We start from the raw sequence: 26,039 nt of genomic DNA, 5'->3' as shown, positions 1-26,039 counted from the left end.
GGATTTGTTTTGGTCCCAGATCTGAAGTCTCTTAGAAAATGTACATTCAACGTTTTGGTCTTCCGTTTTCTTGATAAAAGGTCAAGGTTCACTTCTGGGTTAAGGAATCCAAGTAAACAAACGCTGGACGGTTGCTTAAGGTCAACCTTCCTTTTCACACTCTCTCTCCGATATGCGTTGTCGACGGTTCATTGTTATATACTAATGCAAAGCACTTGGTATGTGATTTAAGAGACTCCTTATAAGCCCTCAAGGATAGGTGCAGTTTTTTTTTATCTCATTTAAAAGCCCATGTTTTTAAGGCCACAAAGATCTGCTAACAGTTTTTTTTATTTTGTATGTGTTTAAAGAGCGTAACTCGTCTTTCCCTTTCCTCCTTCCGTGTTTTATTATTTATTCGAGGTGACCCAATACTCTCATTTGTGTCTGTAAACACTGGAGATCTCGGAGGGTCTCTGTCGTCTTGAAGCTGTAGAGATCCAAGGTTGAACGTGAGCTACATTCACAAAGAAGAAGAACTCTGAGCATAATCTCTTATCATAAGCGAATCGTATTTTGGCGAAGAGGGGATACACAGGGCGGATTCAGAGGCCGGGGAACTGGGCGAAGCGCTCCCGGAGTCGACAGAGTCCCTGAAGGGGGAGGGAGGCGTCAAAGCCACCAACTCTTCCAGGTCTGGCTTTGGCGCTGCTGGTGTTCCTGCCGAAGGGCCTTCTTTGACGCTGCCGCAGGACGGCTTCCTGGCCGACTGAGATGCGCCGTTGACCTCGATAGCAGGGAGAGGCTGGATCTCTGCAAACGTCGTCATGGTGGTAGGAAGCTGGATTTCTCTTGGGATCAGGTAGGAAGAGCACAGAGGGGTGGCTACCATGGCTCCCGGGGTGGTCGTGGAGAGCATCATGGAGTTGAGTTCGCTGATGTTGGCGGTGAAGCGGGTCACCACGCTGCTGATCTGCTCCATCAGGGAGCCTTGGGAAGAGCTGCTCCTCTGGGTTTGCTCTGTCTGGAACGTCGGGACGTCGTCCTCTGTCCGGCTGAGTGAGGCGGTCCTCTGGCTGATGGTGCTGATGGGGGAAGGGGTCTGAGCTCGGTACTGAGCCGGGTAGTGCTCCTCTGCTTCGGAGACGTCATAAAGCGGTTTGGCACTGGACTCTGGGAGCGGGACGGTGAGTGTGGCACCGCTGCTGCCGCTGTGCTGGCTGCTGGCTGTGCTTTTGGAGAAAGGCTTGATCACGGCCGTTTGGTTGGGGTTCTCCTTCTTGTTGATATGAACGGAAAGCCTCTGCCAGAGGTGGGCTCCCCTGCTTGTGCTCTTCTCGTTCTGGGCCCATGTGACTGATTTCCCATTGGAGCTGCAAAACAAGGAAGAGAGAGAGAGAGAGAAGGAACTTAAGGTTCATATCTAAGGGAGCTATTAACAGCAGGGCCATCACAAGTGGCTGGCCAGGTCAGGCAATGTTCTGACAGCCCCAAGAGTTTGGAATGCCCATTTGCCAGCTTACCCCAGCCATGATGCTACTCAGCACTCAACCCATTACAGCAAACAGTGTTGCCTCCTTTGAATGGGAGCCAAGCTCATCTGCAGTGGCCACCTACCGTTTTGGGTTACCCAAAACACCACGTGCTGGCACACAGATCTATGAAATGTATTGATTTCAGAGATCTATGGTCTAGGGTGATGCGTTTGGGATCGCTTAAGACGGCAGGCAGCCCCCATGGATGGAAGCTGAGATTAGCTCCCATTCAAAATCACCAGACCCACCCAACACTGAAGCCCCCATGGAGGGCAGTGAATGGCGTCAGTAGCAGAAAAACATTGCAAATAGGGCTGGGCTCGAACCTCACTGTGTGTGTGTGTTGGACAGTGAAGAAGCAACGCTGGCATCACACCAAGGGCCCCCATTGAAGTCTGGTGCCAGCGCTGAATAAACACGTCAGAATCACAGCGCCTGGGTGTCATTCCTGAAAGCTAACTGAACTAGCTGCTATCGAAAGAAGCAAGTGTCAAGATAAGTATAAGCAAATGTTGTAGTCATCAAGCAGCCTTGAAACAAACCATCATGGTACCCAAATGAAACCAGGTAGCCACCAGTGGCTTCTACTGCATTCTAGAGAATGCGGAGGATTTTTCGGACATCACAGAATCGTGGAGTTGAAAGGCTTCTTGCACACCATCTAGTTCAACCCTCTGCTCTGTGCATGGAAAAGAGAGTATTGCAAGGAGACAGCTGCACAGCAGGTCCTCCTGAAGCTGCTGAACTACAACTCCCATCAGTCCCAGAAAGAATGGCCAATGACCAGGGATGGTGGGAGCTGTAGTTCATCAACATCTGGAGAATCAATGGTTGCCTGCAACTGCTGTACAGCCTCTTCTTGAAGACCTCCAGTTTGGATCAAAACCCACCACCTCTCCAGGTAAGCAATTCCATTGTCAATCTGCTCTTACCATCAAGGAGCTTCTCCAAATGAAATTTAGCCTCCTGTAACATAAGGTCTAGCTCTGTCCTCTGGGCAGCAAAGGACAAGTCTTGGCTTTCTTCTTCTATGCAACTGTCCTACAAGTATTTGAAGAGGGCCGTCATGTCCCCTCTCCACCTGGGCTACTAGGAGCAAGCCACTATGTCCATTTCGCCTATGATGAAATGTTTCTGGGTCCACTTGTACAGACAAGAATGAGGAGAACCATCCTTGTCATCGGCAGAGATACCCTACAGTTCACACAGCTGTGTCAAGCCTTCTCTGCTCTGGCACACACACACAAATCCATGTAAATAAATTACACATTATTAACCAGCAATCCATATCATGGAGCATCTCCAAAGCATAAACTGTTAAGCAATGGCTGAGACAAAACAAAGGTGCCTGTGGCTGCAAAATGGTTTGCAGACTCATCCACCTAGACAATCTTCTTATTGTAGAGTGGGCACCTCTACCGAGAACTGCACCACACACAATAACGTATCACACACATCACACTCAAACGCACAACCACTTCCCTCAAGATCAGGGGAAACAATGCATGGGCCAGTCGTCTGGATTTACACACTGCAGGCAAATACATCACAAGACACATTGTGGAGATGGCTCTGGTGAAACAGGGAATTATGCCAGTGGTGAAATCCTTCTTCAACACTTGACAAGCTAATACAGTACAAGTGGTCACACATGTTCTGCAGTCGATGTAGGCTGCATTCACATAGCCTTTTATTCCATTTCACTAATTGTTAATTTCTGTATTATATCTGAGCTTTTCTATGACTTTTGGAATAGTGGAAGTTTAACACTCCTTTCTGTGTTCATCAGTTCCAGATAAACAAAACAAAAAACATTTGCAACCCCATTAACCCAAAGAATTGAGGGAGTGATGAAATTTAGGGCAGTATACCTGTATGCAGTCCCTTCCATTTGTCTTCATAGGAAATCATAGTGGGTCCCAAGCATGCATGTGCGTAAAGGATGGAGGAGTAGAGACATTGTCCAGTGATGCTTCTTGTTTTGCCACACCACACTCACTGGTGCAAATGCACTTCAGTGCAATATGTGCCTGTACCAGTCAGGAAGTGACTGTTCCATAACGCAAAAGGTACTGCAGTATGGAAGCAATGTTCAAAAATTGGACTGAAATGCTAGCATTAGGTAAAGGTAAAGGGACCCCTGACGACTCTGGGGTTGTGGCGCTCATCTCATTTTATTGGCCGAGAGAGCCGGCGTACAGCTGGTCATGTGGCCAGCATGACTAAGCCGCTTCTGGCGAACCAGAGCAGCGCACGGAAACGCTGTTTACCTTCCCACCAGAGTGGTACCTATTTATCTACTTGCACTTTGATGTGATTTGGAACTGCTAGGTTCACAGGAGCTGGGACCGAGCGATGGGAGCTCGCCCTGTTGCGGGGATTCGAACCGCCAACCTTCTGATCAGCAAGCCCTAGGCTCTGTGGTTTAACCCATAGGACCACCCACGTCCCATTAGGATCAGCATTAGGATCAGGAAAACTAATGCAACATTCCCCGTGTTTGAATGTACCTGTAGAGAACTGTGTTTTACATTGTGACTGGATGAGAGGAGGGGCTTTGCTGTCAAAAGTTCAGGTAAGAGGGAGCAGGAAGATGAAATGCTGGTAAAGGAGTAGCTAGGATTTGTGAGTTAATGCAGTTAGTAGCTCTGGTACCAGAGTGGAGTATGGATGGGCACTGGCGGAGGAAGGGGGCACGCAGGGTGTGTGGCCCACCCCAGGTGTCATCCCTGAGGGGATGGGATTCTTAGACTATAAATAAGTCTAGGAAATTAGATCTCTGCTTCTGGAAGTTTATGTGTAAAGAGAAGAGTCAAGAAAACCAGAGAAGTAGGGGGGGGGGGGAATACTCACTCTCCGAGAAACTTAGTTGGAAATTTACTTGTTTTCCATTCCCACATGAATTACCGTATTTTTTGCTCTATAAGACGACCAGACCACAAGACGCACCTAGTTTTTGGAGGAGGAAAACAAGAAAAAAAATATTCTGAATCTCAGAAGCCAGAACAGCAAGAGGGATCGCTGCGCAGTGAAAGCAGCAATCCCTATTGCTGTTCTGGCTTCTGGGATAGCTGCGCAGCCTGCATTCGCTCCATAAGATGCACACAAATTTCCCCTTACTTTTTAGGAGGGAAAATGTGAGTCTTATAGAACAAAAAAATACAGTAAATTTCTTGATTCCTGGCCGATCTTTCATGGAATTTGTAGTTTAAGGGTTTATTGTCATCTTTATTGATATCTCTCCCAGACCAGAATTCAATGGGGCATCACACAAATGAAACCAAGGCAGATTTCAAAAACAGCTCAGGGAAGATATCTGAGAGAGGCTTCCCAAACTGAATCAGTGAGCAGCATCATAGTAGGTCCTCAACTCATGGGATTCTTATGGTTTTCCATGGGGAAGAGGCAGGGGAATATCTGCATGGGATATTCCCTGTAGGGAAACTCACATGCTTGCAGGCTGTGGACTTAGATTCATTGTCTCAATCAACAGCTATGGGGTCATTTCAAAGTGTTGGTGTTGACCTTTAAAGCCCTAAACAGCCTGGGCCCTGTATACCTGAAGGAGCATCTCTACCCCCATCATCCAGCCCGGACACTCAGGTCCATCTCCGAGGGCCTTCTGGCGTTTCCCTCACTGAAAGATGTGAAGCTACAGTGAACCAGGCAGAGGGCCTTCTTGGTAGTGGCACCCACCCTGTGGAACGCCCTCCCATCAGATGTCAAGAAGACAAGTAATTATATAACATTTAGGAAACATCTGAAGGCAACTATTTTATGGTTTGCTGTTTTATTATGTTTTTATATATGCTGGAAGCTGCCCAGAGTGGCTAGGGCAACCTAGTCAGATGGGCAGGGTACAAATAATAAAATTATTATTACAGTGGGGGGGGGGAATGCAGCTAAACACCCCTCCCCAAAGCAAGGTAGGCACAGTGAGGCTGTGACATGTGTTATTATGATGGTCTTTCTCATTCACCCTGAGATTAGAGGTTGGGTTTCCTGACCTGGAACCTTCAGACCAGTGGTGTAGCGTGGGTTGTCAGCACCCGGGGCAAGACAAGTAATTTGCACCCCCTAACCCGTGGATTTGCGCCCCCTAACCCGTGGATTTGCGCCCCCTAACCCTAATCCCCAGATGTTGCGCCTGGTGCGCCCGGCCCCCCCTGCACCCTCCACGCTACGCCACTGCTTCAGACTGTTCAGAACATTGGAATAGAGAGAGTTAGCAGTCTTTGACGAGGAAGTCTTACGTGCATATATTCATTTCCCTCACGTACTGTCCATCTAGGTTCTGAGAGGATTGTCCAGCCATTCAGGGTGACTACACAACTGGCCTTGTTGGGAGCTAATTGCCTAATTACAGGCCACCTGCTTGACAGAGCAGAATTGTGTCATTTAATAGCCAGGGAGGCACTGAGTCTCCTGTCAGCGGCTGCCACCCCAAGCTGGGCTCATTGCCATGTCCATATATCGAAAGTGCCAGACTGGTTCCTTTTCTTTCTTTCTTTCTTTTTTTACTGTAGAGCTCTGTGTCACGTTCATGTAGCAAATTAAGCCTCTTCGCTCCCTAAAGTGCTTCAATCATAAAAACCAGTGGCATTTCCAGGAAATTGGAGACAGAAGGCCATTTTTAAATTCCCTTCTCCCACTACCCAAATAGGCCTCGGGACGCATGTGTCACTCTCTTTGCCCATCCGGGAGGTTTAACTGAGGGGGTCAGTCAGATCGCATCACTGGCTTTCTCGCTGAGGGAAAACAAAGCAACGTTTGACAAACATGCAAAAGTCATTGTCCCTCCTCGAATACTGAAGGCAGCTTTCCACAGAATGCAGTCCCAATGTCCAAGTGCTTTTCATCCCTCGAATAATCTTTCACCTTCGCTATCCCTGTCACAAGGTGTCCTTATTGCTGTTAAGATTTTGGTTGGGTTTTCCAACCCTTGCCAAGCTCACAGGCAGGCAGGGACGTCTTTCTCTCTCTCTCCCTCACTTTCTCTCTCTCTAATCCACAGAGCAATGGGTGAATCTGACATATTTTGTTTCTCTCAATTTCCTGTTTTTCCATTTTTTTTGCAGGAATTTGGGGGCATCAATATTTCATTGAATGTGCAGCATTTTCAGGCAAACCCACTGCTGTAAAAAATCACCTTTGTAATTATTTTTTTAAAGAGCACAGATGAGTGCTTATAGCGGTGGATAAATCAAGTTAGAATGCTGTTTTTCTCTTCCTCCTCCTCTGCAGTTGCAGCTGCAAGATAGTAAAAGTCACCTTAGGCTTCCATTTGGGGGGAAAAAGACACTCAAAGCTTTGGCTGGAGCCGTGAGCCTACCATAAAAACAAACAGCAGCATAGCTCTGCAGTGTCTCAGATCTACCTAGCTGCCGAGCTATATAAGGGCTTGCGACATGTAGGCTGAACAAGCCAGGATTTGCACAAGAAAGACATGAAAAGTGATGGAACGCACAGCGTGCCTGGTTCAGAATCAAAACTTTATTAGCAAAGCCAACAGGCCTCAGCTATACAAGAGTTAAAAGTGAAAATAGGGATAAAAGGAAGAAAAGAACAAGCAAAAGGAGGTCCGTCAGATGAACAAGTCTGTCACTCAGATGGTGGCCCTCAATTTCGCTGCTCTCTCGATGTACCTCGCGACCTTCTCTGTTATCTGACTATCCGTATCAGATAATAGAAAATACAGTGTAATGTCTGGTGAACGGCCGGGGTTGGAGAGAATGAGTGGAGTAATAATCTCATTCCTTAGGTCTTTGTAAAGGGGGCAAGATAGAAGGACGTGGGACACTGTTTCCGTGTTACCATCTCCACATGGGCAAAGTCGTTTTTCAAATGGAGTCTTTTGGTAACGACCTTCGAGTACAGCAGAGGGAAGAACATCCCATCTAGCCAATGTAAAGGCACGTCTGTATTTTGGGATGGTTAGTTTAAACAAATATGAAGCTGGAGAGTCAAAATGAGAAGGGGGAAAGTAGGTATACCATGGGCACAGTTTCTTTAAGATAATCAGGTTGTTTTGTCGTTCAATGTCTTTCAGGCGCTGGCCTATTAGACTCTTTGCTTTAATGAGGCCCATTGATAGTAGGGACTGTGAATGCAGACCGCATGTAAGGAGTTTTTGATGCACAGTTTTGAACCACTTGCTTTTGTGAGGGTCTTGCATTACTAGAGGCAGTAGACCAGGTGGATTTAGATTAAGACGAAGCCAATAGTTGAATGTTCTCTGCCAGGTCTGAGTTTCTACAGATGGAAGGCAGGCCTCGAGTCGTAATGCTGCGTTTGGAACACAGGAGGGGACGCCGAATATCTGCCTTAGAAATTTAGACTGAACAGTTTCAAGACTGGAGCAGTGGTTCCCCGTCCAGATTTGTGCCCCGTACAGTAACTGCGCCAGAGGTTTTGCTTGAAAAACTTCAAGGGCTGCTGGGATGTATCTGCCCCCCTTCGTGTAAAAGAAGCGGGACAGCATCGTGCCTGGTTCAATTCCAAGCTTCTCCTGTGGCTGTGTGAAAATCTGGTAAGCTGCCATTGGTCAGTACAGACAGTGCTGCCCTAGATGACCATTAGCCTGACGATGCATAAAGCAATTGAATAGGTTTTTAAGAGCTGGGAGGAACCTGAGACGTCATGTAGTGGAACCCCCTGCTCAATGGAGCAATCTTGCAACCACAACAGGGCCAGGGCCTTCTCAGTGATGGCTCCAACCTGGTGGAATGCTCTGTCCCATGAGACTAGGGCCTTTCAGAATTTAACCTCCTTCCGTTGGGCCTGTAAGACAGAGCTATTCTGCCTGGCTTTCAACTTGAACTTAGCCTGATCTTTTATTCCCCTTCCTTCCCTCCCCTCCCCTTTTCATGAAGATTACCCGCTCTGGGATCCCACAGCTAATTCTCCCCTGGTCTCCTCGCTGGCCCAAATAGGACTAATTTAGCCAGCTAGCCCTGGTGATCATCTAATGTTTATTGGATGGATTTCCCCCCTAAATTGATTTTTGAATTCTGAATTTATTGTTATTCACATTTTATACTGTATTTTATGCTGTTTTTTGTTGCATCAATTAAGTGTTTTAAATTTGTTGTTAGGCGTCCTGAGCCCGGTTTTCTGAACCAGGAAGGGCGGGTTAAATAAATAATTTATTATTATTATTATTATTATTATTATTATTATTATTATTATTATAACAACCCTCTGCTTAAAATACCTCCATCAAAGGTCTAGAGAACCCTGTTAAGCCTGAACAGGAAATATGAACATTAGTAGGAGGCAGGAGACCAAAGGCCCAACTAGTCCAGACCCTTTTGTCGAAGGAGCCTGTGAGAAGCCCTCAGCAGTTCTTTCCCCACTTGTGTCCCCCAGAAACTGGTATTCAGAGCCTTATTGCCTCCAACAGTATACGGAGTAGATAGCCATGATGGCTATTGATAGCCATATCCTCTGTTGATTTGCCTAATCCTCTTCTAAAGTTGGTGGCCATCACTACTTCTTGTGGGAGCAAATCAGCAGTGTTGTGAAATTCACTGGCGCCCGGCGTGCATGTGCACATGCAACGTGTGGGACCAGGCACTGGGTATGCAGGGTAAACAAAATCCTGCCACGCCAGCCTAACCTTCACTGCCGCCACTGGGCATGGAGGGTTCATGGGGCTGCGCTGCACCACTCTGCCTGTCCGCCTGCCTATGGGTGCATCCCCCCACACTAACCAGGTGGCCATTCAGTGAGGGACCGGGAGTGCGGTGGCACTGCCAGACTGGGCTCTGGGACCCAGAGACCCCCAATGACAGGCACCTGGGGCTATGGCCTCCTCATAGGGGAGTTACTGCAGCCCCTTGATCATTTGGGTTGCCTTTTTCGGAACCTTTACTTACTCTACAATATCCCTTTTGATATGGGGCAGCCACAATTGTACACAACGGCCCAAATTTTCTATGTTGAATGAGGAAGGTCTGAAGGGGACCTCTGCTCGTGTTAGAATCATAGAATCATAGAGTTGGAAGAGACCACAAGGGCCATCGAGTCCAACCCCCTGCCAAGCAGGAAACACCATCAGAGCACTCCTGACATATGGTTGTCAAGCCTCTGCTTAAAGACCTCCAAAGAAGGAGACTCCACCACACTCCTTGGCAGCAAATTCCACTGTCAAACAGCTCTTACTGTCAGGAAGCTCTTCCTAATGTTGAGGTGGAATCTTCTTCCTTGTAGTTTGGATCCATTGCTCCGTGTCCGCTTCTCTGGAGCAGCAGAAAACAACCTTTCTCCCTCCTCCATGTGACATCCTTTTGTGACATCCTTTTTGTGACATCCTCAAGTGTTTGCTTGAACATGTGTAGAAGTCTCCATGAGATTGAGAACCCTCCTTTTTCAGGGTTCCTGATCACACAGGCCTTCTACTCAAATTTAAAGCAAAAGAGAGTAGTAGGTAGTCCTCTTCTTACCTTCCCCATTCAGTAGAGGAAGGCTGAGATCAAAGACGGGGTGGTCTGGAGCACACATGGATGTTGTGGAAGGGGATGAGTGAGTAGGACCCCATGCTTCCTATTAGCACCCATATTTCCCGTTCAGGCATTGCAGCCAAACAGAACTTAGCTGTTCCTCCTTCTCTGGATTCTAGGTGTTAGAATGGACCATGCAAACCAATTTGGGCTTCGAAAGTTGGAAGCTGCGTCATGGCCATGTTGCTTACAATGATACCCTGGGAAAAGTCAATGCATCAGCTCAAACAGTAACAGGAGCCTGTTCACTGAGCTGGAAAGGTGGTTTCTCCCAAGTAATTTTCTTCCACGGAAAAGAAGCCGGAGAAAACCACAAAATGGGAGCTGTTGCACAAACTTGAAATGTTTTTATGTGCATGATGTTAGTTGTTTGCAAGGCACTTTTGTATTTGAGCAACAATCAGTCACAAGCCACCCACTAATAGCTTTCACTTCCATCATCTAAAATCAATTATGTGATGGGATGTTTTATGAGGCTGTCAAAACATCGATGCCTCGGTAGCGCGGCTATGACTTTGGCTTAAAATTACCGACTTAATTAAATGCAACAAATAAGAAACGTATATCTATCTCGCAACAGCTTGCATGAGGGTTTGTCTCTGTGATGATAAGTCAGCCAATCTCAATGCCTTAAATCTGGGGCAGGGAACCTACAGCCCTCCAGATGTTTCTGGGCTACGGACTCTCCTCATCCCTGAACATTGATCTTGCTGGCTGGAGCTGATGGGAGCAGAAATCCATCACCATCCAGGGAGTTAAAGGTCCTTCATCCCTGCCATGATTTATCCCCATGTTGGCACAGAGAGAAAACAACTAGAACAACACGAGTTAAATATCTGTGCCTACATGAAAAGAGAAAATGGTTTCTGCTCTTCTAGCCTCAGTTCCTTCTGTTGCCACGTCCGTTACTGGCTTTTATTGACATTCATATGATGAAGACTTGGACAATCCTTTCCCAAAAGGCAGATGTGGGGAATCTTTGGACTTCCAGTTGTTGCTGAACTACAGTACCCATCATTCACTGGGCACTAGCCATGCTTGCTGGGGTTGATGGGAACTGTAGTCCAGCAGCATCTGGAAAGTCAAAAGTTCCCTAAACCTGACCTAAGGAATTGTGGAAACAATTGTTTTATTGGCTGCAGTGTTTATTTACCTTCTTGGTCTACACTGCGCAAGGCAAGGGCAGTACAGGATTGGTTGCCAAAGCCCATTGTGCCAAGGCTGTGTTATCGGTGCAAAACATGAGCATTAATCCAAAGCCGGGCTGGCTGATATCTGGTTTTCAATATCGTGATATATCACCAGCTAAACATTGTGATATACCGATATATCATGATGGCTGAAATAAGGATGGAGCTATCTAGAGGCATTGGATGGCTTCACAGTTTTCCCCCCTGAAGGGGGCAGAGGAGAGTTGAGCCAGTGGAGTCAACAGGGGCTGCAGGAATCGAGAGAACCATTGGCTGTCTTCATGGTTTCCCCCACATTTTGATTTTTTGCATCGCACACGCACGCACACACACCATGATTCGTGATATATTGCCAGGTCAAAAATTATGAAACCGATATGACAATATGGACTTCAAACCTGTTTTGAACAATATATTGCCCAGCCCAAATTCAAAGACATGAACAAATTTCATATTCCAAACAGTCTCACAGCACACACACTAACTTGTCACACAGGTGACATGGTAAGGTCATGCATCAATGCATCAATGCTCCAAAGCACTGCTGCAGATTCACCACACCAAGACTGACATGTCTGTGACCCACAGAGGAAAGCGGAATTCTCCCACCAAATATGCATATCTAAAATTCTCTCTTGAGATTGCTGGTAGACCTTTGCTCTACCTGTGAGACTTCTGTACCAAAATTCCTTGGAAGTAAAGCCCCATTGATTTCAGGCACATTTACCTCCATGCAAGTAGAAACGTCCTCGGCGTATTTAATAAGATTTAAGCTAACAAATGTAGGGCATCTTCCTCAATAGCATGCTGTCTCTCAGCTCTACTGAAATGAAATTCATCATGCTATAGAATGAATATTGGCTCTTCACCGGAGGGAAAATATACAGGACAAAGATTGCATATACTGCGGGGAAGCAGCCCCCTCCTCACTGTCAACAGTATAAAACGGCATATGAGTAATTGATATTTGCATGCACTTTTCTTCCCCACCAATTTGCTTCTTGTTCTTCAACTGAATTGCTGTTCTTTTTCCAGAACAGATCAATCAAGTTAGAAACGGGCACAGCCACGACAAGAGAGAGAAAAAGAGGGGAGAGAGAGATGGAGGGGACAGAAAGAGAGAGAGAGAGAGAGAGAGAATGCCACACAGAGAGGTTGACAAACAAACAGAAGCTGTGGATCAATCCTGAGCAGATGTGTGAACACAATCGACCACTGCTGACATCATTGAAGCCCAACAAGGGAATAGAAAGACAGAACAGCAGGGATTAAATTGATGACCTGAACAACTCAAGAGATCGCCATGGAAGGAACACCCGGGAGTCCATTAAAAAGGATTGTTATTCATTTTGAATGATGCTTTGTAGCTTATCTAAATGCTTTTGGAGAAGGTTGACTTTCGTATGTTTTCCATTCTGAAATCCTGCCCACAATTTGTCACCGAGGTGGTCAGGCTCCAAAATAATGATGGAGACATGTCACCGTAAGAACTTGACAATGATGGAGAACTATCATTCAGGCATATTTGGGATATTAGATGTAGCACCCAGAGAGGAATGCCAATGCTAAAATGGGAAATTCCTTTATCTCTTACGGTTTTAGCAACCAAGTTATACTCCTTGCAAGTGAAACTGTAAACTTTCTACTTCATCTTGATTAAAAGTTGGTTCAGCTGTCAGATGAGATTGCTCTAGGGATCTGGATCTGCTGTTCATGATTCCTGGCTAAAATGACAAATCCTACTATCTCTGGTCAGAATCTAATTTTTCACAGTGTCACGGATATTACACTATTCTGTAGATGCTTTAATTTTTCTGGAATGGCTACTGATATATTAATCTATCTCCAAATAAAGTACAGATCATATTTTATTTTAACAAAATCAAGTCATACCCCAATGAGGATGGTCCATGAGAAATAATTAAGAAGTTGACAATGTAAATAATTAAGTGTAATAATTTTTTGAAGAAAGTACACAGCCCTAAAGTGAGCTTCAGAAGAATTTTGGGTAACTGATTTCAATTTCATTCAGAAGGCAGAATGGTTTGTTTTCATAAACATAGGAAGAATGTTGGGTCATTAATGTTCATGGCTACAGGTTTATCTCAAATTTGGTGAAAGCTCAATTTATCATCCAAGGTCATAAAGGCACTTAAAGTTTTGTTTATCAGTTGATGGTCAATAAATTTTGGATTAAGAGACGTGTCAACGTGATAAGCTAAATATATGGATGGAATGATAGTTGTAAAAGTTGATGTATTGATATTAGAGCTGTCAAAAGGAAATATAGAGCTTGCCATATCTGGAAGAAATATGCATGTCTCCAAGTTTATGCTGATGAAGAATTTTTAGGGAAAGTAATTTAGCAAGAATGAATAAATGTCCTTTGTGCATGTTAAAGTTGCTGGGGGAAATGCTTAGAAACAAAATAGCTTGGACTGTGAATATAATTTATGAGCCAGTGACATGTTTGCTCCACAGGAGAAGATTCTCAAAAACAGGATAAATATCATCCGAACTCCTAGCTCCCTGCCATCTGAAGCTCACTTGCCTGCTTCTGGGCTGGCAGCATCTGACAAGAACTTGTAAGACCTGGAAAATTAGAGAAAAAATTGCTTTCCTATTTTGAAGGCAGGTTCACCTTTGAATGCGAACTGAATCACATTTCTCTCCCCTTCTCTTGGCTGAAGAGTCCTTCATTGCTTGCATCTCATCCCATACAAGATTCATAAGTGCAGATGCATGTGGTGGACATAAGTAGGACTCTATACCGGAGGCCAGGTGAGAGATTTTGGAAGGTAGGATTGAGCTCCCCAAGCTGCTTATTAATTTATTTGTTTATTGTCTTCACGCTCATTGCAGTACAGAGTCCTTCAGTGGCGATCTCTGGGTTTGTTCAGACATCCTTTAAGCTCTTGGCATGCATTTTGTAGTGCTGTCATTGTCGACTATGCATGCTTGAGAGTACTTCAGCAATGCCAAGAGTGCCCCAGGAAGCCCTTGTCCGATCATTACAATGCATCACTGGTATTTTAATATAAAGGATAAAGCCAGTGGCACATTTGTAACAAATTCACCATGTGTGTAGCCCAGAGCAATACATGCCAGAGACCGATGCTGATGATTCTTTGCCATCTGGGCTAGGCCACACACATACCAGCAGGGGGATGTTTTGTTGCAAAGAGTCTCTTTTTTGGCGGCAAAAGAACGAATCGCGGACAAAACGGTTCCCGTCACTGAGAAAGACAGTGTCCGTCTTGCAGCTAGGGTTTCCAGCTTCTGTTTAAGCTGACCTTTCTTTGCTCCTTGATCAACAAACATGAGGCAGTATCACTTCCATTCTCCATGCAGTTGCCCCCTTCACCTGCTGTAGATCAAGCTGTTGTTACAGACTCAAGAGGAGACCAGGTTGGCTTAGCAACCCTGTTTGCAGGTTCCGACAACATACAAGGAAACAAGGAGCGGTGGTGTCCGAGCTTCTACAGACATATCATATGGGATGTACAGCGCTGACACATTGAGGAGGTGGGTTACAATGTCTCTGGAGATGCTCCTCCGACTGACAGACATCTCACACGGCCTGGGAAAGGAGGGGGTTGCGGCGCTCATGCTTTTGCTTACCTGCTCATGGTTGCTCTCCCACCATTTCCCATACTCCCTTTTGGAGTGAAACATTCTATTTCCGACTTGTGCTGGGCCAGCTTCCTGCCTTTGTACCTAACACATCAGGACGAGGACAGGAGCAACAAAAACAGAGAGAAGTGACCATGTGCTCGGGCGTCACCCTGTCGTACGGCGGCTGTGCAAAGGGAGGGAGAGGAAGTCACATGCGCATATCACAGTGAGCCTCCCAAAGGCCTCTGCTGCCATAGACCTTACAGCCCTAAGTGTGGGCCACTTGGTTCCTTTGCTGTGTGTCTGTGTGTTTGGCAAACAGGATCCAAAATGCCAGCCGTTTTACCATGGGATATATGCTTAGGAACCCCACCCCAAGCAAGGGGGAATGGAAAGATTGGGAGGAGAAGTTGTAGGAAGGAGAAGTTGTAAGGGGAAAGTGCTCCTCTGGTGAAAATCAGCCTGTCCTGGGGTGCATGGGCTGATTGGAAGCAGCTCCCAGGAGTGGAGGGGATTATTCCACATGCGGACATGGGATTCCACCTTGGAAAGTGTAGACAAGGATAGGGAAGCTGTGGACCTTCAGATGCTGTTGGAACCCAGCCCCCTCCAGCCCCAGCCAGCATGGCCAATGGTCAGGGATGGTGGAAGTTGCAGTTTGGCAACATCTGGAGGGTCAAAGTTTCCCCATCCTTGGTGTGGGCTATGTTCAGCATCTGCTGGTGGTATTCCATTTCTTTCATTAAATCCCATTAGTACTTAGTATCATTATTTAAGTGCCCTCATTAGTAGCATCTAAATAACAAAATATAATAGGGATCCCATTTACTGGCCATCAGTTAATGTGTGGGGAAAAGCCAAAAGGAGCAGGAAACCCATAGGTGAGAATTGAGTTAGTGTTGCAGGAAAATAGTAACAGTACCGCCGGTGCTCGTATTGTGCTTTGGGGAGCAAAATTGTGGGGACTATGGGTGTGGTGGGAGAGATAGCTGTAACACACTCGTTGAGAGGAGGAGTGGCTTCCCAGATATGGTTAGATTCCAACTCCCATCATCACTGACCAATGGCTATACTGGCTGGGATTGATGGGAGTTGGGAGTCAAACAGCATCCAGAGGGGCACAGGTCCTCCATCTCTGATCTAGTGCGTCCAAAACAACTGGCTTCTCAGCTCCAAATACACCCAGAGCAGCCAAAACGGAGCAGCAAGCTTCAGAACGCACGTCAAAGTGGCATTTGTGATGTAGCTGGAGTGTTGATTAATATCTCTGACCAATTACTGATTCCACCAAAGCAGTGTTCTGTGCAAGGTTGTGCCGAGATTGCAGGTTATAAATGAGAACCATGCAGGATAGACAGAGAGATAATATGCATACGTACTAACTCATGTCAGGGTTCCTAAATGAATGAAAAAGCGGAGGCACTTTGGCTGCAGTTGAAACCACTGAAAGATACAAAGGAGGTCAAACTGGATCACAGGAGTCCTCTTCCCGAGACAAAGGAGCCTTCGCTCATATTGGGAGGGAAAGAAAAGTGCCCAAGAGGAAGAAAGGAACCAAGAAAAAATTACAGACCATGCCCTAGGGAGGGGAAAATCAACAAAAGGAGGCCATGACATCCTGATACTGAATGCAGTGTGAACTTCTGTAAGAAGAAGCTTGCTCCATTAGAAGTATGGTGCTGTTTTGGGTCATCACCACAAGGGCAAAATTTATTCTCTCCTTCAAGGGTGGGAATCTGTGGCCCTCCAGATGTTTTTAGTCATTCCCCAGGGAGGAATTGCAGAGTGTAGAGGGGAGGAGAGGAGAAAGATTGCTTGCATGAGCTGCCTTTTGTTCACTGCACACATTGAATACAACCCACAGAAAAACCACATGATACCACCTCCAGTAATCTATTTCTGACATGCGGTGAATTCATATTAGCCAGGGATTAGAGCAGAAAATCAGGGGGAAATTCTGGTGATCCTCTGGCTATTGTTGGACTACAACTCCCATCATGCCTGCTGGCTGGGCATGCCGGAGAGGTTGATGGGAGCTGGAGTCCAACAGCAGCCCCAGGGCCCCAGGTTCTCTGCCTGTGGAATAGAAAGCATGTCCACTACAAACTGGTTTAGCCACCATTCCCTCTCCCCAGTGAACTCTGGGCATTGTAGTTCTACAAGAAGGATGAGGGATCCTGAACAGAGAATGTTTGGCACCCATACAAAATTGCAGCTCCCAAAAGTCTATGGAGTAGATGGTATAAGTTTGAAGTGCAGGTATACTCTTAGCATTACAATGGGATACGGCTATTATTGATAAAAACCAATAATACTCTGGGTGCAAGCCTAAAAACATGTGTAGCAGTAACTGGTGCATGAAAACCATAGATTTGTAGTTCCAAGGAGGAGAGGAGGGCAGAAAGACCACAATTCTGCTATGATGGAATGGCTCTGCTTCTCAAACCAGACTTCCTTGCCATGAAATTGTGGAATTCTGAAGTCCATGTAGACTGGGATGAGGAAATCCTCTAGATTTGAATTCATTATTTAAAAGCTGAAATTCATGACCATACTCTGTCGTCATGTTTGTTGATAAAACTTCATAAACACAATGGAAAACAAAACCTGCAGAGTCTTTGGGGCAGAGACTCAAAGTACCTGAAAAACACTTTGCAATGCATATGTGGGCACCATAATAACAATTCTTTAGCTCAGGCATGTATCAAATGAGACAGTGGGGGATATGTAATTGGAACATGGAAGCTGGGAGAGGGGACAGGCAGCATGTCTCTGAATATCAGTTGCTGGGAATCAAAAATGAAGAGTGTCTGTTGTACTCAGGTCCTGCTTTCAGGCTTCCTGTAGACAACTGGTTGTCCACTGTGATAATAAGTTCTTAAGTTTTTAAAAGCAAGCACATTGCACTGGTAGCAATTAAAAGAGGAGTTATTGACGTGCACCACTGCCAGACCTATCCATAGGACCTTCTCATTTAATCTCTGTGGTCTGTGTAAACCCTTGGGGTGCCAAACTCTGTAGTGCAAGGTCTCAGCGTCAAAAGATCCCTAGAACTGAGTGTCAGGATTGCAGGTGAGAATTGCTGGCTGGTGTGCAAACTTCAGACATCACAACAACTGAATTGTTCAAGTTTGTTCTTATTAAATACGAATCACATTTCAATTTAAAGCCTTCCCCTCAGGCTAGCTTCCGCCTCCTCCTCGTCGTCCTCCTTCTGAAATCTCCTTCTGAATCCTTTCAATAATATCCATTTAATATCTAGGGTTATCTATGTAATGTGGCAGTTTCATAACTGTATCATTAACCCCCCTCCCCCAATAGCATTTGTAGTTTGGGTCAAGGGTATTGACAATTCCATAGGAAATCCTTAGAGAATCTCCCAGAAGCACAACTAATAAAGCCGTTTTAAGTCTGTGGTGTTCATATGCCCCAAGATAATTCTCTTTGAAGAAGAACATCAAATTCTATTCCCCCAAGGAAGGCTTTAAATTAAAATGCACAGGTTGTGGTTTGCAGAGTGCTTACAAATAAGTCCTAGTCATCCATGTCTCTGTGAGCAAAGTAAATGTGTAGCTCTGTTGCACCTGCCTTAAGGACACCATTGGAAATTCTTGCTCAGTATTGTTTACAGTGACTGGCCGTGGCTCTCCAGAATTCTAGACAGGGAATCCTACCTGGAGAACCCAATGGACGTTTGCTCTGATTCAGCAGTAAATATTGAGGGATTTTTTTAAGGGGAAAGCAGTGGGACAAGAGCAAGACTGGATGAGCCCTGAGCTGCGGCCTTTCCCCATGGGGAACCCTGCACAACCAGGGGTCCTGATTGTGTGGAGCACCTACACATGCACAACTGTCACTGGTAAGTGATTTATTGCCCCACAATTGCCCCTTAATTAGTCAACCTCTGCTGCCTACAAAAGGGGAGGGATGGAGCTACTCTCCTTGTCTTTGTTTTATAGTGAAATACCAGTATTGCATTATAAAAGGAAAGGGGGGGGGGAGAGAGAGTTAAGCAAGGGGAAAACAGTAATTAAAGCCTTTCTGCCAGGGGAAATTAATCTCCCAGCCATTCTGAACAGGAAGCAGCAGATCTGTTGACAGTTCTGCTTTTGGTTAAAATCACAGTAGCCTCTCAAAGCCTCAGCAGTCTTCTGATTTAGCTTCATGGAGACACCATAGGACCACATGTCATACGGCAATTCGAAGGGTAAGGCTTCCTGCTCTTCACTTGGAAGTATCGTGGGACAGAAATGGCACCTAAGGGCCACTCATCTCCGCACCTGTCTGTGCCTTTCACCCCACACACCTGCGCTACCATCCTAAGAATAGGTAAAGGTAAAGGGACCCCTGACCATTAGGTCCAGTCGCAGACGACTCTGGGGTTTGCTGTGCTCATCTCGCTTTATTGGCCGAGGGAGCCGGTGTAAAGCTCCCTCATGTGGCCAGCATGACTAAGCCGCATCTGGCGAACCAGAACAGTGCACGCAAATGCTGTTTACCTTCCCGCCGGAGCGGTACCTATTTATCTACTTGCACTTTGACGTGCTTTTGAACTGCTAGGTAGGCAGGAGCAATGCGAGCTCACCCCCGTCGCGGGGATTCGAACCGCCGACCTTCTGATCGACAAGTCCTAGGCTCTGTGGTTTAACCCACAGCACCACCCGCGTCCTTTTATCCTAAGAATAGGGCAGCCCAATTGTGGTTGGTGGTGGACTATGAAGTTCTGGTGTTTTGAACATAATGCTATATACATAAATATTAATAGAGGAATTAAGGTAAATGCATAGTGAGCGGTGATTGGATGAGCCTTTGAAAGGGAGTTTGAATGCTGATGGCGAGTCAACCTTGAGAGTGGAGTCAGGGAATAGGTGACTGATGGCGTGAGAGTTGATGGTGAATGAGAAGCAAGCTTGGTCTTTTGAATAGGATCTGTTTTATAGCAGCCATTGCAATAAAGTAATGTGTTTAGCCTAGATAAGAGGAGACTGAGAGCCGATATGGCAGCCATCTTCAAATATCTAAAAGGCCAACATATGGAAGACAGAGCAAGCTTATTTTCTTGTGCTGGGGGTAGGGGGGTAGGGCCTGAATCAATAGCTTCAAGTTAGAAGAAAAAGAGACTCCTTTCTTGGACATACATCAGGAATAACTTTCTTGGATAAACATCAGGAAGAACTTTCTGGTGGCAAGAGCTGGAACAGATTCCCTTGGGAGGTGGTGGAGTATTTTCAGCAAAGGTTGGGTGTCTATCTGTTGTGGATGCTTTCATTGAATTCCTGCATTGCTGGGGCTTGGACATAGATGACCCCCAGGCTCCCTTCCAACGTACAATTCTATGATATGAGATAAAGAAAGTTGGATGTACACCATGGAAGCCTAATAATAATAATATTTATACCCCACCCATCTGGCTGGGCTTCCCCAGCCACCCTGGGCAGCTCCCAACAGAATATTAAAATACAATAACCTATTAAACATTAAAAGCTTCCCTAAACAGGACTGCCTTCAGATGTCTTTTAAAAGTCTAGTAGTTGTTGTTCTCTTTGACATCTGGTGGGAGGGCATTCCACAGGGCAGGTGCCACTACTGAGAAGGCCCTCTGCCTGGTTCCCTGTAACTTGGCTTCTTGCAGTGAGGGAACCACCAGGAGGCCCTCGGAGTTGGACCTCACTGTCTGGGCTGAAGGATGGGGGTGGAGACGCTACTTCAGGTATACTGGACTGAGGCTGTTTAGGGCTTTAAAGGTCAGCACCAACACTTTGAGTTGTGCTCAGAAACGTATTCGTTTATTGTTTCTGTTTAATAAATTAATTGCATCACACCACATGCCTCATATTTGGTTACGCCTGGGTGGAGTATTCTGATAAATATTATCTGTGGAGGCAGCAGGGAGGTTATGTAAATACCTATCCAGAACACATCTCAGAGCTAAGAGTGGGAAGGTGGTATAGAGCATCTCATAGCAGAGGGTGGAGGTGCCATGACAGGGAGATTTTGGCTCTGCTTCTCTCCCCTGGTGGAAGTATCGGGAGCGGCTAGATCTCCACAGATTTCAGCAGAGCCTGAATGACTCCATTGCTTCCCCATCTCTAATAAGCATTGAAAGAAATACACAGTTTCCTACGCCCACATAGTTTCAAGAGACCCCATTTAAAGCCAAGCGTACCATTTCATTATCTAGTTGTTTAGTTACATCTATGGGAGTAACCCTTTAAAAATAAAGCTGCTGTAATTAGACAATCACGTGTAACTGCCGCCTGTGCTTTACACAAGCAAAAAAAGAATAACGATTCCCCACCCCCCTGTGAAGCAGTAATCTACAGACAGAGGTCTGCCTGGGCATGTTCTTGCATGTATCTCCTCCTGAAAAGTGTCACTATAGAATAGATTAAAGAGTGGCAAATTATTATGATAGAATACCTGAAACTAGCAAAATTGACTGGAAAAATCAGAGGAGTGTCAAACCAGAAGGTATATAGTGAATGGAAAATATTTAAAGAATACATAAAAATGTACTGTATGAACAATAGGATACTTGCAGAAATAGAGTGATACTGGTAACCAAGAATTACATAAAATATAATAGCGGATTATATATTTATACACAAAACGAAATAATATGAATCTGTGAAGGGATACAGATAATATAGGTGGTATAATGAGAATTATTGGAAGTTATATATTTTAATCTGTCATGTAAGTGTAATATATTGTATTTGTTTATGTTTGTTTCTTTATCTTTTTTATTTCATTGTTTCTATTTGTATCATTTTCTGTTTTATATGTTATGTAACTTGTGTATATTTATCTATGTGAAAATTAATAAAGATTTGATTAAAAAAGAAAAAAAAGAATAGATAGTTTCTATGACCCGTTCACAGGAGATCAGCATAGACACTGAAATGACCTCATACTGCATTTTTCAGTTTGAATGTATCAGCATCAGAACATACTGTATAGCTTGCTTGCAGAACACAGAACACAACAGAGTGGCAATGAAGCCAAAAGCTGGCTTAGGTGACATATCAGACAGTTCCCTGTCTGGCACACTTCATGTTTTGCTTGAACGATGCCTCTAGTTCAGTTCAGAACTTCAGATATATAAGCTAGACACCAAAGGGTTCTTTAAACTAGGGTTACAGTTGCCAAAATGGAATGCCTAGTTGCAATTTTTGGGGCCAGGCGGCTCAAAAGTCGTATTTTTCAATATGGTTTTTTGGTTCCTGAAATTCATTCTGATTGCGCAGATAAAATATAATGGATAGAATTCTATGGGATGTGTTGCTAGCATGTGAAAACAGGCAAGATCCAGGGATCCCCAGGCATGCACTTCCAGATGGTGGAGACATCAGGCGCCATTCTGGTCAGGCGCCATTCCGCTGCCTGGGCATCTTTACTTGGTTGCAAGAGGCCGATAAAGGTAAAGGTAAAGGGACCCCTGACCATTAGGTCCAGTCGTGGCCAACTCTGGGGTTGCGGCGCTCATCTTGCTCCACTGGCTGAGGGAGCCGGCGCACAGCTTCCGGGTCATGTGGCCAGCATGACTAAGCCGCTTCTGGCAAACCAGACAAGTGCACGGAAATGCTGTTTACCTTCCCACTGAAGTGGTACCTATTTATCTACTTGCACTTTGATGTGCTTTCAAACTGCTAGGTGGGCAGGTGCAAAATGCGTCTGGCAAATTTCAAATACTGGTTCCTGGCACCTCTAGTTCAAAAAACAGCTCAGATAACAGCTCTCAGAAACTTGCTACTTTCCTGAGATTCCCAAAAGACCCACCAAGAGCAGATGTGGATGAGCTAGCCCAGCCTCCCTCAACCTGGTCTTCTCTAGATGTTTTCGGACTGCAGCACCCGTAATCCCTGACCATTGACCATCCTGGCTGGGGCTGATGGGAGCTGGAGTCCAAAAGACCTAGAAGGCACAATGAGACTCGGCATCTCTCCTTCCCACATACCATATATTTAATTAGGGTTTAATAAAAACCTATTTAAACATTAGCCCACTCCCAAATTGATCTGGGTCTGGGGTGGGTGGTCCCTGGGTTGGCCTAGTCTCAGGGGCCTGGGTCAGGGCATTGGGCCAGATTGCAGGGAGGGGACATCTGAGCACATGTCACCATGCCCAGTTGAACATTATGGTGCAGCATAGAATTAAAGAACCCTTTAATGAGGGTGAAAGAGGAGAGCGCAAAATATGGCCTGAAGCTCAACATCAAAAAAATGAAGATCATGGCCACTGGTCCCCTCCCCTCCTGGCAAATAGAAGGGGAAGAAATGGAGGCAGTGACAGATTTTACCTTCTTGGGCTCACTGCAGATGGTGACAGCAGTCACGAAATTAAAAGACGCTTGCTTCTTGCGAGAAAAGCAATGACAAACCTAGACAGCATCTTAAAAAGCAGAGACATCACTTTGCCGACAAAGGTCTGTATAGTTAAAGCTATGGTTTTCCCAGTAGTGATGTATGGAAGTGAGAGCTGGACCATAAAGAAGGCTGATTGCCAAAGAATTGATGCTTTTGAATTATGGTGCTGGAGGAGACTCTTGAGAGTCCCATGGACTGTAAGAAGATCAAACCTCTCCATTCTGAAGGCAATCAGCCCTGAGTGCTCACTGGAAGGACAGATCCTGAAGCTGAGGCTCCAATACTTTGGCCACCTCAGGAGAAGAGAAGACTCCCTGGAAAAGACCCTGATGCTGGGAAAGATTGAGGGCACAAGGAGAAGGGGACGACAGAGGATGAAATGGTTGGGCAGTGTTCTTGAAGCTACCAGCATGAGTTTGACCAAACTGGGGGAGGCAGTGGAAGACAGGAGTGCCTGGCGTGCTCTGGTCCATTGGGTCACGAAGAGTTGGACACGACTAAACAACAACATAGTGGCAAAAAGACCACATTATGATTCAGAAAGGTCCTGATTCAAGAATCATGACTGTGAACTCATTGAGAAGCCTCAGTCAATCCCCCACCCTCTCAGTTTTGACTTAGGGGATGGGAGTGACAATCCTGAACTACCTTCCAGACCTGTTGGAAGGATTTCAACAAGGTAGTATATAAGGGCCTTGAATTCATTAAAGAGTGATAAATATACCAATATATTTTCATTTTTTTTAAAAAAGTTTCTGAACTTGGATTTGAAGCAGTGCACTCCATTCATTCAGCCAAACAATTTGTATCACTCTGTCAAAAACAGTTTAATCAAATCTATGCCATGGAACACTCTCCGGCATGTAAATTAAAATCCATTGTAATCATAGTGTACGAGAAGCTCAATTCATTATACGATGGAGCATTTTTTTAAGAGCAATTCATCAAAATCGTTCAGATCTAATATCCTTCACACAATTTCACAAAGACAACCCAGTTATTCCTCTGCAACCCTTAATTTTAATTAATCACATTATCAAACTTGTCCAGAGAGGTACCTGAAATAAATTATCTATACGGAATGAATGAGTCTGACCATCAAACAACCTCCACACTCCTAGATTCTGTGGTACAGCAACCTGCGAGAAATATAAGCCATTCTCAAAGGAAGGTGAACACCGCGAGAGTTGGCTGAGAACGGTGGCTCTGATCCAGCTTAAGCTGCTGCAACTACTTGTGCATAACACAAATAACAGAGTGGATGGGGATATATATCCCTAATAACCACAAAATGCTCATCCAATCAATGGGAACCAGGGTTGGATGAATGTTGTCAATTTCAGCATCTCACCATATCCCTAATCTTCATTTTGGATCTCCACATTTTCAGATCAGTTTGTGATTATTATTTTTTATAAAAAAGAAGTCCTCGTGAAAATTCACCAGCATTTTAGTGTAACTTTCTCCTAATGTATATTTTTGTAAGCAATTTACCTAATGTACACTTTTTAAAAACCTAATAATAAAGACTTTATGAATAATTTTCCCACTAATATATATGCATCATTGTGCACAACTAATGCAACAAAAATGCATTTTTTTGTACACATTACTTGTTGCAGCACAAAATTTGGAGAAGTGTGAATTTTTTGAATTGTGGCTGCTGTTTCAGTTCACATATTGTTCTGGAAAGTGCAACCTAGTTAGGTTCGACTTTAAATGCAGGCTGAAATGAATTTCCCCTTCATACTTAATGGGAACCATGGCTCCCTGTGAAGGGAATTGTGAAATCCCAACAGATATCAAAGTGCATGTGAGATCCACACCGTCTGCATTCCTGGTCACTCCTTCTGTTTTCAATGTCCAGGAGTGAGTGACATCACCAGAAGCCCAGGTAACATGAGTGGCTACTAGCACTTCGTCCCCAGCTGTGTCTGGTACAGCAGATTCAGCCATTCCTGGACTGGGAGAGCTTGACCCTAGAAGTTCAGGCATTGGTGACTTCAAGACTGGATTACTGCAACACCCTCTACATGGGCTTCCCGGTGTTAGAATTCCTGCTCCATGATTGCAGTCATGGGATTGTTATCTTTCACATGATGGTATATTTTTTGACTCCACAGAGTGGGAAGTGACGAAAACAGGATGTTTGTGGTACTGTGTTCCATGAAGCGGGACTACTGTCCTTTGTTTTTCTTCTCTTTGCTGTCTGATGCTAGAGAGAGAGGGAGCCATGTTGCTGTGCTCCGTATGTGTTTATATGTAAATAAAGTAGATTAGCCAAAATGCTGAGTTGTTGATGTCTGTCATGCAAGTTGTGCAAACTCTGCGGATCCCTAAGTATGCTGGTGTTGGTTGGCATCGGTTGCTGTGATGTTCGGGCTGAAGGAAGCCTTTGAAGCTCCCGAACGATTGACCAGGAGGGAGGAAACATGCCTGTCAGGCATGTGTCTCTGCCAGAGTCCTACTCGAGTGTAGGCTGAATTCCTGACACCCTTGTGCTTGATCCAGATACTGCAGTTAAAGCCTCCTCTGTGAACCAGCCTATTGCAGGCTGGATTGTCCTCCAGCCACCAAATTGGCAGCAGGAATTAGGGGGCATTCCCCCTGGGCATGGGACCAACAGACCAATGGTGGTGCTTGGCCCTGCGCCCAGGGCAAGGATAAATTTTCAGCTTGCTGGGCCTTTGGCCTCTCTCTCTCTCTCCACTGCTATGCTGTTGATGAGAGGGAGACCCTGTCAGCATATAACACCTCTGCTTTGAGATCTGGTTGCTGATTTGTTAACTAAGCCTCGTTCAAGGTGTTACTATTGGTATATAAAGCTCTTAACGGCTTGGGACCAGTTACTTG

General features: G+C 45.3%; 1 protein-coding gene and 1 long non-coding RNA gene across 5 annotated transcripts in view; one reads left to right on the top strand and one right to left on the bottom strand.

Moving 5' to 3' along the window:
- Positions 1 to 463: 463 nt before the first annotated feature.
- GRM5 (glutamate metabotropic receptor 5) overlaps positions 464 to 26,039 on the bottom strand; it is a 252,464-nt gene continuing 226,888 nt past the window's right edge. The window contains exons 9-10 of one of the 4 annotated variants that reach the window (XM_081909587.1): positions 14,827 to 14,922; positions 464 to 1,352 (exon numbers count right to left, since the gene is read on the bottom strand). In XM_081909587.1, coding sequence (XP_081765713.1) covers positions 503 to 1,352; positions 14,827 to 14,922 — 946 coding nt within the window. In that variant the 3' untranslated portion in view covers positions 464 to 502. Of the gene's footprint in view, positions 1,353 to 14,826; positions 14,923 to 26,039 lie in introns of those variants that run through there. The other 3 variants (XM_081909588.1, XM_081909589.1, XM_081909590.1) reach the window with 3 other exon arrangements.
- On the top strand, positions 17,154 to 18,138 carry LOC309369455. Its single transcript, XR_014168149.1, has 2 exons — positions 17,154 to 17,812; positions 17,879 to 18,138. It is a non-coding gene; the product is annotated as an uncharacterized lncRNA (long non-coding RNA).

This window comes from Podarcis melisellensis, assembly GCF_964234715.1.
Source record: "Podarcis melisellensis genome assembly, chromosome: 4".
Classification (NCBI taxonomy): Eukaryota; Metazoa; Chordata; class Lepidosauria; order Squamata; family Lacertidae; genus Podarcis; species Podarcis melisellensis.
The sequence above is the reverse complement of the archived record's forward strand: the minus strand, read 5'-3'. Positions and strand labels throughout refer to the sequence as shown.